Source organism: Cibotium barometz, chromosome 52, assembly GCF_041138505.1.
Source record: "Cibotium barometz isolate CiBa-2024 chromosome 52, ASM4113850v1, whole genome shotgun sequence".
Classification (NCBI taxonomy): Eukaryota; Viridiplantae; Streptophyta; class Polypodiopsida; order Cyatheales; family Cibotiaceae; genus Cibotium; species Cibotium barometz.
This window is the reverse complement of record NC_141097.1, coordinates 12,425,875-12,443,188: the sequence shown is the minus strand read 5'-3', so window position 1 is coordinate 12,443,188 and position 17,314 is coordinate 12,425,875. Positions and strand designations below refer to the sequence as shown.

Genomic DNA, 17,314 nt, shown 5'->3' with positions numbered 1-17,314 from the left:
CAAGAGCAAAAACGCAGGCAGAAAAACAGCACAAGAGAGAGACAGATGTAGGCGTGTAACTCTGCTCTATATACACAAGAAGATCCCGAGGAATGATACAAATGAGGTATGGGGGCTAAGGACCTATATATACTCCCCTAGAGGGCAGTCGGCCAGCATCAGGAAAGCCCACGACTGAGAAAAATGTCCACGACTGCTGAAAATAGCAGTCGGCCAGCTACAGATGCCTCCGCCTAGTCAGAACAAGTCGGCCAGCACTCTGACAGCCCACGACTGATGTAGATCCAGTCGGCCAGCTTCAGAGTGCTCCTGGCATCACCTGGCAGCCCTCCCAAGCCTCAGAAAAATGGGAAAAAATAGGGGAAAAATGCGGAGAGTGGGGAAAAATGGGAAAACACCTCATAAGGGCGGGCACACCCACAACAAAGGCCCTGGTGTATAAATCTAGACAGGAGATGACTTCTAACACCACGGAGGCACAGAAGCAATATGGTGTGTGGAACTATCTCCAGAGAGACTATGCAAATGCGAAGAGCGGGAATCTTTGCCGTCCAAGCTAGAACCGATGCGACCGGGCGGGGGGGCGGGGGGGTGGGGGGAGATGATTCCATCATTCTCCCGATAACACCACCTACGACCGGGAGGAGTGGCAGATATTCCTTCCTGAGGCCAGGAAAGCAGATTACGGGAAAGCCTGAGACGCCAGCCATGGAGTCAGATGCTCAATCGAAGCCATGCTGCCACCTCGCAAAGAAGACCTAGGCCATATGCAGTGCAACGGGGCTCAGTTGAATGACTCTATCCGATGATGTTGGCGAATCAAACTCAACCTGGTAGTATCCACGCCCCACAGGATGAATATCAGTGACCTTGCCTGGCTCGCCCCAATGAGGCTAACCAGCAAAAGATCCCTCAGTTGTCCGCGCACCAGGGGCGGCTAACCACAATCTTGGAAACCAGGGTGGAGGCCTCCAAGGAGGGGACTGTCAAAGCAAGGAGCTAGAGGTCTGCTTCAGAGAAGGAAAGGCAAGGGATGGCGGCCCCAAACGGGGATGATAGAGCAGCTGCCATGGAGTCCTCTTGGAGGTGAGATGACCAGAAGACACTGACACTTGCCAATGAAAAAAATGCCCGAAATCTGAAAGCACCTGACGAAGGGGCTGCAGAGGATAAGGCTTGGGGGGAGGATCAGGACAATGGGAGCAGAACAAGAGGGTGGGCGGAATGTGGGACTGGGACTGGTGGACACCAAAGGGGAAGCAACAAGGCAGAAAAGACAAGGAGGAAGCAGGGGGTGGTGCAAAGGGAGAAGGTAGACAGGAGCACGAAGGTGGGGGGCGCAAGCAGAACGGGATGCAAGGAAGGCGATGTCGCATGCGCGGAAGCTCTGTGTCTTCTTTCAGCCCTAAACACCTTTCATAGGAACACATAGATGCAAAACGCAGAGAGAAGAGAGAGAGAGCTGTATTTTCAGTATATTCAGAGAGTAAACAACGGTACAAGTCTTGGCAGCCCTAGGCATGCCCATGAAAAGGTAGTCTTGACTCCAAAGAGTCCTAATCTATGATCCAATCCCCACAAAGAATGAATGAATCAAACAATGGTTGGCTGAGCCTTTATATAGGCCTTGGGACACCCCCATATGCTGGCCGGCCAGCAGCAAAAATACATAAAATATTATCCTTGCTACCGACCAGCCCAGTAACACCTCAAGTGCCCTGCCGACCTGTTCTTACATCCACAGGATGCCTTCTGGGGTCCTCCTGTGCCCTGCTCATGCCCTAATTCCTCTGTTTATCTGCTGCCCTTCCGGGATTAGCTGTGGGATGAGCATGTCCATGTGCATGCACATGACAGGTGAAGCTGCGAGGAGGTGAGGGCACAGAAGAGGCAAAAAAAAGGGGGGGGGGGGGGGGGGGGGGGGGGGGAATGGACACCAAGGGCGCACAGCAGCGAAGGCAGGCGACGAAGGCCTCATAGGCACAAGATGGGAGGAGAGGACGACTGGCGGAAACACAGCAGGCGAGGCAGCGTGTAGGAGGAAGGAGGGGCACATTCAGATGCACAGATGGGGGGAAGCTCCAGCTCCAGCTCGCATTACTAGTTAGATCACTTAATTATTAATCCATTCCCTAATGAAACAATTTGAGGTGGACTAATGGGGAGGGGAGTGGAGTGCACATTCTATCCACAAGTTCCCTACAACCTACGCTTACTTCCCTAGCTTTACCCCCCTAAACCACCCTAGCTTACCCCCGCAACTCCTAAAGCTCCACCTACTCCCAAGCAACCAAAAGCAAGAAGGTCAGAAGCTAACCATGAAAAACCACTGAGTTTTTCACGGCTGTGAAAAACTCACTGGTTTCTCATGGTTAGCTTCTGACCTTCTTGCCTTAGGTTGTTTGGGACAAGCCGTGAAAAACTCAGTGGTTTTTCATGGTTAGCTTCTGACCTTCTTGCTTTTGGTTGTTTGGGACAGAGCCGTGAAAAATTTTCTTCTAGCACTTCGGATTCATATGAAATTACTTTGGTGGCACGAGGAAAGATCATAAGTTAAAACAACTAATGACTATAACTTCAAGGCACTGCCAATCATTAGACAGCGATAAGAGAGTTTGTACCATCGTAGTTTCCATCAATCACACGACTAGAATCATTGTAGTCGTCCATAGATATAGTGGTGATTCCAGGCATGAAACCAACAAGCTTTTCAGAGAACACGGTCTTTCCAGCTCCAGAAGGGCCAGCCAAACCCACCACAATTACACCTTCCATTTTCTGAGTCAAGAGTTGACAAGCTCGTATGAATATGAAAAGTCCCTTCTCAAATGAAAGAGGCTCTGCAATTGGCATGATCTCATATCGGTCACAGTCTCTTCTTTTGACCAGCTGCAGTTGATGCTTTAGGAGTCCAGCCCTCCGGCTATTTGGTGATAGAAAGCTTTTCATTGTTCTATCCATTAAATGGTGACCAGGAATCCCACGAATCAAAACTTACATCTGCCATGGAAAACATGCAGAAATTCAGCATCGCAATGTCTTTGAAAATAATAGGAAGTAACTAATATTCAAATGATCATGTTTCTGTTTCTCGACAATCATTTCTGCTCCTATTTTTGTTTCAAAACGGTCATCTTCTTGCCAACGGTCTCCAACCTGAGTGGTAACAGCTCAGCCTGCCAATGAACCCTGGCATATATATATATATATATATATATATATATATATATAATTAATTAACTTCTCAAAAAAAAAAGTCTCCCTCCTAAATCTCCCCACTGTTTGTGTGTTTAAGTTGAGCTTGAAGTATCCTGCCTGAAACAGAATACCTGCACAGCTGCCTCCTCAATGAGGAAGTGAGAGCAAAGGAAACAAGAAGGAGAAAAGGTTGAAAGGTGAAAGCAAACAAAGGCCAGAGTAAACTTACACAGTAAAGGCCTTTCTGTAACAGATCAAAAGAAACCTGAGCAAGCTTGACGAAGAGAAAACTAGTTGAACTTCCTGTTTTACCAGTAAAGAAAAGCAGCAAGATGTTCTAAGAGACCCTATTTTCACCAGTAAAGAAAAGGATGCTCTATGCAGCACTGTTCGCAGGAAAGAGAAGACAAAGGGTGAAAGAGAAAGGGAGGGAGGGATGGTGAAAAGGCACGGGTGAAAGGGCCCTTCCCCTTCTCTTTTTTTTGCCGGGGGGTGGGGGTGCGAGGTAGGTGAAGGGCTACCAGAAAATTATGTCCATGTCAAGCTTTATTCACTTTTTTTCTCACGAATTGCTGCCAGAAAATTCAGGATATCTTTACCATGCAAGCAAAATCCATAAAGCAGCTTCTACGGATTGCTCTTTTTGCAGAACGTCTACGGCTATGTGGACGCTCTGAGAGAAGCTTGCAGGTGCATGGTCGATTTGAAGCTTTATTTTCCTCTAACGACTGTGAAGAAAAGGAAACGGCATAGGCAGCAAATACAGGCTTATTGCAGGAGGCTACGGCCCCATGAAAGCTGACCATGGAAGCTTGCATGGTCGAAATTCTGCTAAAATCTAAGAGAATTTGAAGTTGTCCTGCGCACAGACGGAGAGAGAGATCTGCATCGGTAGTGAGGGAAAGACGAAATCAGCAGAAGGTTACAGGCCATGAAAGATACATGGAAGCTTGCAACTCTACGTATTTGAAGCTTTCTGCACACAGAGAGAAGGGGGGGGGGGGGGGGGGGGGGGGGGAGACGGGGGATGGGAGAGATAGAAAGACAAACGATCGAGTATTACCTCGCAGACCAAAGAATTGAATATTTGCTGTGTTTCCGTCTTCTTTCTTCTTTGTTCTGAGTTGCAGGTCAGCTTCTCCTTCTTCTTCTTCTTCATCTTCTTCCGACCATGTCCTGTTGTACAGACGAGTGCAGAAGCAGCAGCTTTACCTAATTTATTTTCCAATTCTTTTCTCCCTTCATATATGGCGCAAAACACATAGCCTTCCTTCTGTCTTTCTTGCTCCTTTCTGGTAATGTTCTTTCTCCACACACAGAGAGTCCCCTCACCTTCGAGCAAGATCAAGGTGAGGACGAAGAGTTGAGAATCGAGATGGCTTCAGCATCAGCAAGCATTAGAACTCCTTTCCTGTTTTTTTTTTTTTGTCTTTAATTTTGTTATATTAATATTACCCCTCATGCCACTACATTGAATAAATTGCAGCCTATTGGTTAACACTATCCGTCCTCTCTGGACGGGGAGGAATCCATACCATGGAGGCAGGCCTTAATTTGTAGCCCATGGCGGGGAGGAATCCATACCATGGAGGCAGGCCTTAATTTGTAGCCCATGGAAGCATCATTCATTTGATATGCATGTCCACCAAGGCATTGCCCAAGAGATTAGGAATTTGTTTTTCCTTGTCACTTGCTCCTCCAGTGCCCACATGCCTAAGATGCAAACCCATGTTCCCAGCCGTTTTTTATTCAACTATATAACCATTAAAAAAAGTTCACTTTTCTTTGACCTCCTCCTATTGTGCAAATAGTGCAGACCAATCACTACGTCGAGTGGCCTGACCTGTCTGCAAAAGTACACATGTTATCTACTAATAACACCAAGTAAAATGAGTACAAATATGCGGGTTTGGGCCTACTTGTCTACCATGGGAAAAAACGTGCACATGTATATACATGGAAGAAAACACACACGCACACATAATATCAGCTTTGGTCCAAAAAAAACCTTTATTTTAGATCTCATCAGCTCTCCCCATAGCATGCCACTTTATACAAATCCACCAGTGCATTGCCAAACATTCACACACACCCTATTTGCATGCATATTTGCACCTCCACCCATGCACATGCATCCACTTGCATGTTTACACACTCGCACGTGCATGGACCTACACCACGTGTGTGCACACTCACTCGCATGTGTGCATCCATAAACCCATGCTCGTACTCTCGCGTGCACCCCACCCACTCATTTGCTCCTACACATTCATGCTCACCTGCATATACACCAAACCCCCTGCATTTTCACGTGCACGAAGGCCCATTCCCCCTATTTCTCTCTCTTCATTAACTATTTATATTTAAAAAAATAACCCCTTCTTTTTTTTTCCCCTCTCCTTTTTCTTTTTTCTTTTTATTTTTAACCCCTTGTTCCTTTCTTATTTTCTCCTTGTTCATACTTCTTTAAAATCTTATTATTATTATTATTATATTTTATATTTTATTTAGTGATTTATTTTCTTTCCTGCGAAAAAAAACCTACCCACAAATCACTTAAGTGGCACCTTTCCCCAACAAAAAGTTCACAATGTTTAAAACGCTTCTTTCTTACTATATGTGTGTAGTTTTGTGTGTATCCTGCACACGCCATGTGGGTATGCGTGTACATGTGCATGTGCATGTTCGTGGAGGAGGCTTGCATGTGGACATGCTCTTTTAGATGGTCGAATAGATTGGTAAATGCATTGGTCTTAATAAGTCTTACGGAAACCCAACATCTATAAGAAGATAAGATGATAGTCATGCTACTTTAGATAGTTAAACATGAGATATATGCATAGGTCTATAAAGGGCCTACTATCAACATGGCGTAAGGATATCTCTATGTATATCCATTGTGTATGCATGCTTGTTTAGATAGATTAATGGACACATTATGGAGGACTCAAGAAGTATCCCCCCATGAGTATCCATGAGTATTCAAGCATGTTAAGGGAAAATGTATATGTCTAAATCAGTAGAGGAAATATACTACCACCCTCTCAATGAAATGATCAATAGTCTTCTAGGCTTATCATTATATTTTTTTATGGAATTATCAATATTCTTTGTGGCCTATGATGGTAGTGACTTGTTTTATATTGATGAACATCTTCAAATTAAGGAGCACATTGCATTCAAGTTTCATTCAATAAAATAGTTTAACCTTTAAGGACACCTACAATGTAATAATAGCATCGAGGAAATCTTGTTCACCAATGTCATCCAGAAAGCGCACATATAATGCAACAACTTTTCTCTCAATGATTATGAGAACCTTTTGGACCTACCTACTTATTTTTACAAAAAAGATTAGTGCTTTTTAGTTTTTCTTACCATGGTCCGCTTCTATATTTTATGCTTTGGAACCATGCTTGCATGTAAACTTTACAAGTCTATAGGCTCATGTATACATTAGTGTAGTAATGTATCTTCTTCTTTTTTATTAATTAGAATCCTAAGAGGGGGAAAAGGGAGGCTTTCTAATACCACATGGTAGTTTGTAAGGAATAAAAAATAAATTAAAAGGCTCTTACTATCTTTGAATAGAAAGTTAAACATCCGTGTGGAGAATAAATCTTTATGGCATATGAGAGTTGGTTAAGAAGAATACATAAATTGTAAGGCATCATGAGCTTGAGTTAGAAAAGAAAACAAACAAGTTTTTTTATTATATCAAAATTCCACACTAAACATACCTTACCAGTGTTTACTTGTGATTTTAAATGATGGATATGAAGCTTTATTGGTTTAAAAAGCAATGAGTTTTAGATAGTAGGTGTGAGTATCCTACCATCTAAAGTCAACATTGCTTTCTTAAAAAATTTAGGTCTTTTCTAAGAAGTAATGAAAGTGATCTTAAGGTCAAATTCTAATTTTTGTAAAGTTCTCGATAAAAGATGATATTAAGATAAATGCATGTCACTAACTACTTCCATCACTATGCAACATGTTAATTGTCTTGATGCTATTTTGAATAAGTCATCAAATAAGAGCCCTTTTATTAATCACATTTCCAAAGTCTACATTGAAAACACATACCATGTTTGCCTCTTAGAATTATTCAAGCTACGTAAATTTATTGAGCAAAAAATTACCGAGCAAAGGTGCAAGCTTGATCAAAGCAAGTAAGCAAACAAAATGAAGGTGCTTTGACATCATGTTATTGCATCATTTGGGAGAAAGGGATTTACTAGAGTACTTCATGAAGTTCACAATATTATGCCTCAACATTTTATGCTGATGGAAGGGGGATACTTCCATAGGTTCACAAATTTATGCCTCAAAATTTTGTGTTGAGATAGAAGGGGGATACTTCCTTAAGTTCACAAAATTATGCCTCAAAAATTTCTACCGATTCTCACTTGCTTTAAAGAGAGCCCTACAGTGGGGCTGTTGCTCTACTTTTAAAATGCTAAGGATAGATTGGATAAGGACTTAGCAAAAGAATCTTTAGCATTTTGGAAAGGGGTTTAGATTTAGGTCTTAAATTTATGTTACGAGGAGTAAATTCATGGAATATATATTCCCACGTTTTCTATTATCTACAGATTGGAGTTAATCCATGGAATATATATTCCCATGTTTCCCACTTTTATGAGTTCTCCTAGATGGGTTTAGATTGGGATGCCTTTCTAAATCCGGGTAATTGTAGCTTTCTTTTGGTTGCATCGTCTTGATGATATAAAGTTTTGTATGGTTATTTATTTTTAATTGATTAATTTATTAATTGATTGGCTTAGTTGATGCAAGTGCAGATCATTGGACTGGATAATGGAGGCGCGCTAGTGTTGGTTAGGAATATCTTGAGATGATCGATTTTGAATTTTGACGAATAATATTTGATTTTGTGCCATTAATTTATCTTGGACACTATTTATATATAGTTATTAGCAATGTGTATATATTATTTGGGACATGTGAAATTTCCCTTGTGCATATTTGATTTTTCAAGATATGTATACTCTTATAAGGTTCAAGGTCACATCTATTTTTAAAGAAGTCTAGCTTGCATCCTCAAGGAAGCTATTTTGAAAGAAAGCTACTTTTGAAGCAACCTATTCTTAAAGAAGTCTACATATTTGTAAAGCACACTATTTTGAGTCCCAAAAGCTATCTCAAGAAATATATTTAAGTACACCAAGAGGAAGTGTGGGCTCACTCTTGTGTGGGGGCAAATTGGACCCAATATTGTGTCTTGAGTATTCCTTTTTTCTATTTGTTTTTAATATTTTCATATTATTGCAATCACTAATTTGGGTTCATATCAACCTCCCACAATAGTGGTACCAGAGCCAAGAGTGATTACAATTAATTGAAAGCTGTGAAGAGCTAGTGGACAAAGAAGTGGAAGAGTTTGGCCAAAGTTAAAATTTCAAATACAAAGCATAGAAGGACCATGCTTTTGTCCATTGGGTAGCAAAAACCCAAAATCCTTTTACCCAAAGTTCCTTTCAAGGTGGAAAACAACTTGTCCAATTTCAAAACCACCTATCAAAACCACCCAAAATCTCAAAGTGGTTTTCTTGAATTCAAACGCTCATTCCTATCGGCCACCATCAATGAGTTTCTCCCATCCTGGAGGCCCCCATAACCACTCTCACCTTGGTCTTTTGCTGTTGCAATTCAACTTCACCTCCTCCTCAAATGAGCGCCTAGATGAGAGATATCCTAAGTTACTTTTTTTAAAAAATTCACATACGCGCTGCACAATTTCTCTTTCCTTTATAAGCTTTGCTTTGGAATCTTTAGACTTAGAAGATTTGAAAGTTTCAATTTTTCTTTTTTCTTAAAATCTCTCTCTCTCTCTCTCTCTCTCTCTCTCTCTCTCTCTCTCTCTCTCTCTCTCTGCCTCTTCTTTCTCTTCCTTAATTTGCTCGTGTTGCACAGGTGACTGTTGTTTTTTCTTCCTATCTTTCTCTTCATTGTTTTTGCCAAATCGCCGGCCACCTTTTCTTCCCCCCCTTTGCTGTTTGCGGTATAAATGTTGGCCATCCTTTTGTTTTTTTATAGTGTTGTTAGCTAAAAAAGCTTTAAATCTTTGTATATTAAAAGCTTTATTTATTAAATCTTAGCTAAATGCTTAATATACTAAGATTTCTACATTACAAAGCTTATATAATAATAATAATAATAATAAGAACTTAAAATATTAGCTTAAAAAAGAAGAAGAAGCCTTATTTCCTAAATTTGAACGGTAGGATACACAAGACCTTAAATTTTTTTTCATGTGGACAAAGGCATAACATAGAATTTATTGAAGAGAAAAGGAGATATGTTACATATTCTTCATTTTTAAGAGATTCTCAATATTCGCCTAATCTAATATCATCTCAACAATATCGACTTCAATAAATTAGATTTTAGCTTCGAATTAAAATGAGTCTCTGCTCTTGGTACTATTTGTGAGTGATCGGATTATCACTTTGATGAAAATATCAATTTACACTTTAGATACTCGAGCAAAGTTTTTGACTTTTTTAAAATCGGAGGTAAATTGATAAGTATTACTATCTTTTGAGCAACTTCAATTCAGTTATATTTGTATTTAAATTTCACTTTTTGTAATGACCCTCCAATGTTAGATGCATATCTTGAAATCATAGAACTAAGTATTTTTTGGACCATAAGCAAACAATGCCACAAGAAGAGGCAATGTTTACCATTGATATTTAGTCAAGTATAAAAGACACCCGCCCATGACGATTATTGATGATTTTGTAACAACTAAGGACACTTCCTTGTCACCTTTGAGACATGTTATGAGAGGAGTAAATTCATGGAATATATATTCCCACATTTTCTATTATTTATGGATTAGAATTAATCCATAAAATATATACTCCCACGTTTTTCACTTTTATGAATTCTCCTAGATAGGTTTAGATTGGAATGCCTTTCTAAATTCGGTCGATGTAGCTTACTTCATGCGTACGCGGGTGAATTCGTACATGCGTGGGAGTATTGGTTACATTGTCTTGACGATATGAAGTTTCATATGGTTGTTTATTTTTAATCAATTAATTTATTAATTGGGCGAGTTGGTGTTAGTCAAGAATATCTTGAGATGATCGATTTTGAATGTCGACGAATAATATTTGATTTTGTGACAACAAGCGCCATTGATTTATTTTGGGTGCCATTCATATTGATTAGAAATGTGTATATATTATTTGGGACATGTGAAAGCTCCCTTGTGCATATTTGATTTTTCAAGATATGTATACTCTTATAAGGTTCAAGGCTCATATCTATTTTTACAGAAGTCTAGCTTGCACACTAAAAAAAAAGCTACTTTGTAAGCAAGCTATTCTTGAAGAAGTAAACATATTTGTAAAGCACACTATTTTGAGCCCCAAAATCTATCTCAAGAAATATATTTAATTTTGTGTGTGTGTGCATGCACTTGCACACATTGCCCTTAGTTTTACTTCAAGGCTTTAGTAAATAATATGTAGTCTACTTGGGGGTCTTTACTATTGAAGGTTGTTCACTTGGTATTTTTCATCAAAAAGGTAATGAGAGGAGCTATAACATTGATTTACCTTGGTCCCCCTAGTTTACTTTGAGTGCAAGGAACTTTTTCAAAAAGGTAACAAGAGGCGCTATAATGCTAATTTACCTTGGTCCCCCTAGTTTACTTTGAGTGCAAGGAACTTTTTTGTCCTCATGTACATTAAACTCAAAAAAAGAGAGAAAAAAGAGTAGTTTTTTCAAAATGGAAGGCCATGAATGCTTATGTATCATATGCATCATCAAACTTATCCAAGGAGGGGTCCTTTATTCTTTATTATTGCTTTTGTGTGATATACTATGGAGGAGTACATGAAAAACAAAAAGGAGTAATGCATGCTAACACTACAAAGAAAGAAGAATATGGAAGTTGGTTATTCGATATAAGCATGTAAACTACCAAAAAAAGAAGAAGAATATAGAAGTTGGTTATGAGATAAGCATGTAAACTCTTAGTAAATAGAGTTTATTCTTGTTTCTAGCTAATTGAATAAAATATCTTACATGTTGCTAGCTTGATAATATAAAGAGAAAGCATCCCAAAGCCAGCAAACCCAATGATCCACATGGTGTTGCAATATGGTACCAAAATGTTTTCTGCATTTCCATTAAATATATTATGTAAGATTTTCAAGAATAAGAGTGCTTTTCTAAGGTTTCATTTTAGTACGTAATGATTATTGCTTGAAAAAGTCAATGAAATGATGAGCCCCATATCCTATCTATTTAAGGCAATAAAATGATGACCCCCCATATAGTTTCTATTTGCATACATTCACCCATATGCTTGCTATTTACAATCCTATCTATTTAAGGCAATAAAATGATGACCACCCATATTGTTTCTATTTGCATGCATTCACCCATATCCTTTTTATTTAAGGTTCACAATTCTCTATAAAAAGCCTCAAAGGCCTCACTCAATGAGTAGAGGGAGGGAGAGAGAGAAGGAGGAGAGGGAGGGGTAGGGGAAACTCATCTTCTAAGGTTGTATTAATTAAATGTCATGTTAGTGGCATTTAATTAATACATCTCAAATAATTTTGTTTGAATATACATATCAAATTTTATCTAATTCACATGGTGTTGCATTAGGGAAAGAAGAAAATTCTAATGGAGGATTCATATGGATGAATTGGTTGGGTCTCCTTCATCTTTTAGATTTTCTTCTAAAAGTAAAGGTTTACACATTCATTGGCGTATGAGAAAATAGATGGCTACTAAAGGAGGCTTCTTTTAGTTTTGAACTAGCCTATTAGTGTGTGTGTGTGTGTGTGTGTGTGTTTGTGTATGCGCGCATGTGTTGTGTGCATGTGAGTGCATGTGAGTGCGTGTGTGTGTGTGTGTGTGTGCATGCATGCATGTGTGCATATGTGTTTCATAGAGGGGTTGTTCATGGGGATGTTTATATGGATGGATTGGTTGAGCTTGCTTTGCAGCACATGCCAATATGTAGCCTTTTCTACTAGTTAATGTTTTCAAGTAGGCAAATGGCTATTGAATCTTGCTACTTTTCCTTTTAAGATAATCTACTAATATGTGTGTGCATGCATTGTGTGTCTGTATAAACATGAGCACACACAAAAAATATGTGTGTGCATGCATTGTGTGTCTGTATAAACATGAGCACAGACAAAAATAGCTTTAATGTTGTGCTATATATGTTCTTAATGAGGTGGAAGTACTTGTGCCATAACTTTGAGAAGTCAAGTCTGCTAGTGCAAAAAGCTATAGAGGTATGCATGTAATTACCATAGCTATCGTGAGCTACATGCACTATTTTTCTCACCATAAAATGTAAGTTTCTATCACTATTTTTGTAGAAGCTTTATTTAGTTTGATTTACAGTGTGCTCACTTTTATTTGTATAAGTTTGAGATCAGACAAAGAGAAACCTATCATCATTGGTAATTCTCCATGCTCCCACTAAGATAAGAGAATCAATGTGTTGATTTCCACTCCAACCTCAATCTAAAGACATCATTCAAGTTTATCTTTGGTGTGGAAATGTGTGTTACAAGAGAGAGAGAGAGAGAGAGATGAGAGAGATGAGCATACGGTCAAGATATTTGTGGCACAAGTATTGTTTTTTCTTTTGGTAGGTTTAAACAAAGATTGATAGATAGGTTTACATCTAAAAGGTATTCCGTTTGATTGTGGATTGGTTAAGTCTACATAGGGAGGCATTTATACAAATAATGAACATATGTGCTATGTTTAAACATCTTAAAGCTCAATTGTTTAATGTGCCACTTTGAGTATTAATACATCATGTCTTAAAAGCTAGTGATTAAAAAGATATGCATTAATGATAGTCTATAGTACAATTATCTTATAATAGGCCTTAGGTAGTTAGCGAGTCAAAGTCCTTGATTTTTTCCTTGGAGAAATACATGAATATGTAAATCCAATTATAACACATCTCGCCACCTTCACATCCTATTAAAGATAAAACTACAAGTCTTATTGACCATGTATGTTACACCTAGGCATCGACATCTAAGCAAAGATGTAAACATACCATCAAAACATGTATACGCTTCTTGAAACAATATGGAAATGTACTTCTGATTAATAAGTTTGTATTGATTATTGAGAAGTACCAATCTTGGGATATGTCGAAAATCTCCTTGATTTTTCATATTGTGTATTTAGAATTGAAATGTGTTACAATTATAATATGCTTAATATTTTTTATTGTATAGTGCAAACATTGTTTTAAAGATGGGACTATATATATTTCATTTATGATGACTACATGTTGTTTATTTGATATAGGGGTTTCTCTTTCTCATTAGTAAAGAAAAGCAACAAATCTTAGGTATTGCACTTGACTTTGAACGCTTCAAGACTTGAGTATTATGGTTATACATTTAATTTCCATAGTTGATAAAGAAGTGGTATAGGCATGGGGGTGTGTAAAAACTATGAGTGCACACTTCATGAACATAGTCAATATCGAGTTGACACTAAGGTATGTGTTGTGGAGACAATAGTCGAGTAGTTTTCCAATGGATTCTTCTCATATCATTTTATGACACTTCTTTTTGAGATTTTTCAATAAATAAATGCTAATTAAAATGTTAGTCTTTGTGCAAAGTTATTGATATTTGTTCAAGGGGGATATATACATATATATATATATATATATAATCAATAAATAAATTCTAATTCAAATGGTAGTCTTTATGCAAAGTTATTTATATTTGCCTGAGAGAGAGAGAGAGAGAGAGAGAGAGAGAGAGAGAGAGAGAGAGAGAGAGAGAGAGAGAGAGCTCAATTGAAGAGCTTACATTAGCCTTGTCGAAGCATGTGTCATTGAGTCTTGCCTTAGAGTTGCAACCTATAACTTCTCATGTGTGTGTAAGAGAGAGAGAGAGTGTTTAATTCAAGAGCTTATCCTAGCCTTACTAAAGCATGTGTTGTTGATTTTTGCCTTAGAGTCGCAACCTACAACTTCTCATGTGGGTGTTCTAGCTCCCCGTCGTGTCCTTACTCTATCATTGTCCCATTGGAATGCTCCTTTGCCAACAGGGTGAAGGGGGAGTTCTCAATGCTTAGATAGAGGTAAGAAGAGATGATCCTTTGCATTGGTTATCTTCCACAAAAAACAGGGAAAGAAGAAGTTAATTGAAGAGGAAAGTCTACAATCAAACCTACTCAAGTAGGCATCCATCAAGAAATCATGCATTCAAAAGTATATAAGTAAGTAAGAAGAGGGAAGGAGGAGAGCTCACAAGTAAACTATTGTAAGGTAATGATTATGTATTGCTTATTATAAAAAATGACTTATATACAAGTGACTAGTTTTCAAACTAAAAAATGGCATGGCCTTTATTACTAGTGTTAAGCAACTATGTACACTAAATCCGTAGACTTTTCCTATTTGACATGAAGCACATAGGAAGGCCGCTTTATATGTTCCAACACCATCTTACAAAAGATAAGTGCTCGTTCAGTTGTATTGGCCAAACTAAAAAATGGTATGGCCTCAGTTTACTAATCTTAAGCAACTATGTACACTAAGTCTATAGTCTGTCCTCATTTGACACGAAGCGCATAGTAAGTTTGCTTTATATGTTCCAGCACCATCTTATAAAAGATAAGTGCCCGTTTGTGTGAGTAACATGGCAAAGTGCCTTGCGGTAGGTCGGGTAGGTGAAACCATGTCAACTAGTGGAGTGGTTAAGACACTCCCCTTCCTAATGGCCCATGTCCTTGCGTTACCCAAGTCAGTGTAAAGCTATTGTAGAGAAGTGGATTGTGTAAATGTAAGAGAATACAATGTGCAGTGTATATAAGAGAACACTAACAAAAAATAGGATCTTCCATATCACAAAACTTTTAAACTCAAATTACACAATAACAGAGATAGAGAAGAATATTGTATTACTGAAGTGATATAATAGATGTAAAATCACCATACTTGTGTGCTCCTATAAGGAGAGCCTGAGATGGAGACTGTATACTAGTAGAAGATAGGGAGTAAACTCATAGTGATGACTGATAAACTATGTGGAGAAGGGGCTGGCCTAGTATCTATATAGGCTTGTATACGCGGGGCAGCCTTGACATGATCACATAGGTCCACAGTCGTAGTCAGTGCCACCATCCGTGGTATAGATTCGGTCCATAAAGATATACTACAATTGGGTAATAGTAGCCCCACCTCCCACGACCATATGGGCTCATCTTGGGCCTTGTTCGGGTCCCACAATGTCAAGACAGGAATGTCAAGACAGGGTGTCCAAGAGTAAAGTCTACCTACTCCATATGTGGACCGCTATGAGATAACGGTCTAGTGTAGCATGTAGCCTATTTGGGAGTGTGCCAAATCTAATCCAAGTGCAATGAAAGGAACCTAAGGATTGCACTCATTAGCATGGAGTATACACATGTCCCATTCATCATAGGGAGTAGCACCTATCGCACTCATAATGGACTACACACATCAACACAAGAGGGAGAAGTTCACCATGGAGGCTCAGAGCTCCAAAGGGTAAGAGTACTCATGAAAGTATAATGATCAAAAAAGGGTACAAAGCCATACTGTCTCTGCAGTAATCCAATACCATGTGGTGACCTAATCACCTCAATGCCCAAGAAATATCTGAGCTCCCCCAGATCCTTCATCTCAAACTTCTGTCTAAGCAAGATCTTTACATCAAAGGTCTCTGCATCATGGTTCCTCGTAATGATCAGGTCATCTACATAGATGACAACAAGCACAACCCCTCTATCATCACTGTGTCTCACATACAACGAGAAATCTGCATTGGCTACATGAAAGCCAATAGTGACAAGATATTCATAAATCTTGTCAGACCATGCTCTTGGTGCTTGTTTTAAGCCATACAAGGCTTTCTTCAACCTGCAAACATGCTCGGGGTGACTCACATCCTCATAACCAGGTGGCTGCAACACATACACCTCTTCTTGCAAATCCCCATGCAAGAATGCATTCTTTACATCCGTATGATGTAAAGACCATTGCTTTGACGCAGCCAGTGCTATCACAACTCTCACTGTTGCCATCTTGGCAACTGGGCTGAAAGTTTCCTCATAATCAATGCCATATGTCTGCACATATCCTTTGGCTACCAATCTAGCCTTGTACCTGCTTATGCTTCCATCACTGTTATGTTTTACTTTGTACACCCACTTGCATCCAATAGCTTTCTTGCCTTTAGGCAATTGCACTAAATCCCAAGTCTCATTTCCATACAGTGCATCCATCTCCTCATCCATAGCTTTCTCCCAACACACATTTCCAACAGCCTCATCAATGCATGTGGGCTCTACAACCTTCATAACTTTTGCCATGTATGCATAGTGATGTGCCACATAACCACATAGGTAAACCTCTGCACAGGATTATTCACTCTCCCAGATCTTCGCAGCTTTTCATTCATGGCTTCCATAGCCTTCTTTACACTAGGTGTTCTCATAGCTGGTATCCCAAGATCCTCATCAAAACTCATCTCTGGAAGCCACTAGACTCTCCATTAACATGAGAATGCCCTGCAGAAATGTCAGGCATACTAAGGGGCTCAACCACTTTCTCTTTGCCTTTATGTGATGTACTAATCACATTTGCAGGACTGGTATTATGATGCAGCCTGCCACTTCATGGTCTATCAACTGAACCACTAGATGAGGACTCTCTTGGTCTACTCAAATATTGTGATTGCTGACTTGCATTATGTGCAACCACATTTCCACTCACATTAACCCCAACAGCTTCTTTTTCAGCAGCATACCAGCTGCTCATCTCATAAAAAACAACATCCTTGCTTACCCTCAACTCACGTGTAGTAGGGTTATAACTCTCAAGGGAATACCCAATAAACACACATTTTTCAGCTTTTGGATCCAACTTAGTTCTTAGCTCATCTGGCACATGCACATATGCAATGTATCCAAAGACTTTCAGATGAGACAAATCAGGTTTTTTGCTAGTAAACCTCTCCTCTAGAGTTACATCATGTATGGCTGCAGTTGGAGTCCTGTTCATGATGTAAACTGCTGTAAAAACAGCCTCAGCCCAATAGCTATGTGGCAT

The 17,314-nt window shown here is 39.2% G+C and overlaps 1 protein-coding gene across 5 annotated transcripts in view; it reads right to left on the bottom strand.

The window, feature by feature from the left end:
• The window catches only part of LOC147608816 (inorganic pyrophosphatase TTM1-like), a 43,982-nt gene extending 39,069 nt beyond the window's left edge, over positions 1–4,913 (bottom strand). The window contains exons 1-3 of one of the 5 annotated variants that reach the window (XM_086788740.1): positions 4,262–4,611; positions 3,798–4,081; positions 2,622–3,000 (exon numbers count right to left, since the gene is read on the bottom strand). In XM_086788740.1, the coding sequence (XP_086644866.1) occupies positions 2,622–2,961 (340 nt within the window). In that variant the 5' untranslated portion in view covers positions 2,962–3,000; positions 3,798–4,081; positions 4,262–4,611. Of the gene's footprint in view, positions 1–2,621; positions 3,190–3,329; positions 3,349–3,427; positions 3,615–3,797; positions 4,082–4,261 lie in introns of those variants that run through there. The other 4 variants (XM_086788738.1, XM_086788742.1, XM_086788739.1 and 1 more) reach the window with 4 other exon arrangements.
• Between the last annotated feature and the right edge of the window lie 12,401 nt (positions 4,914–17,314).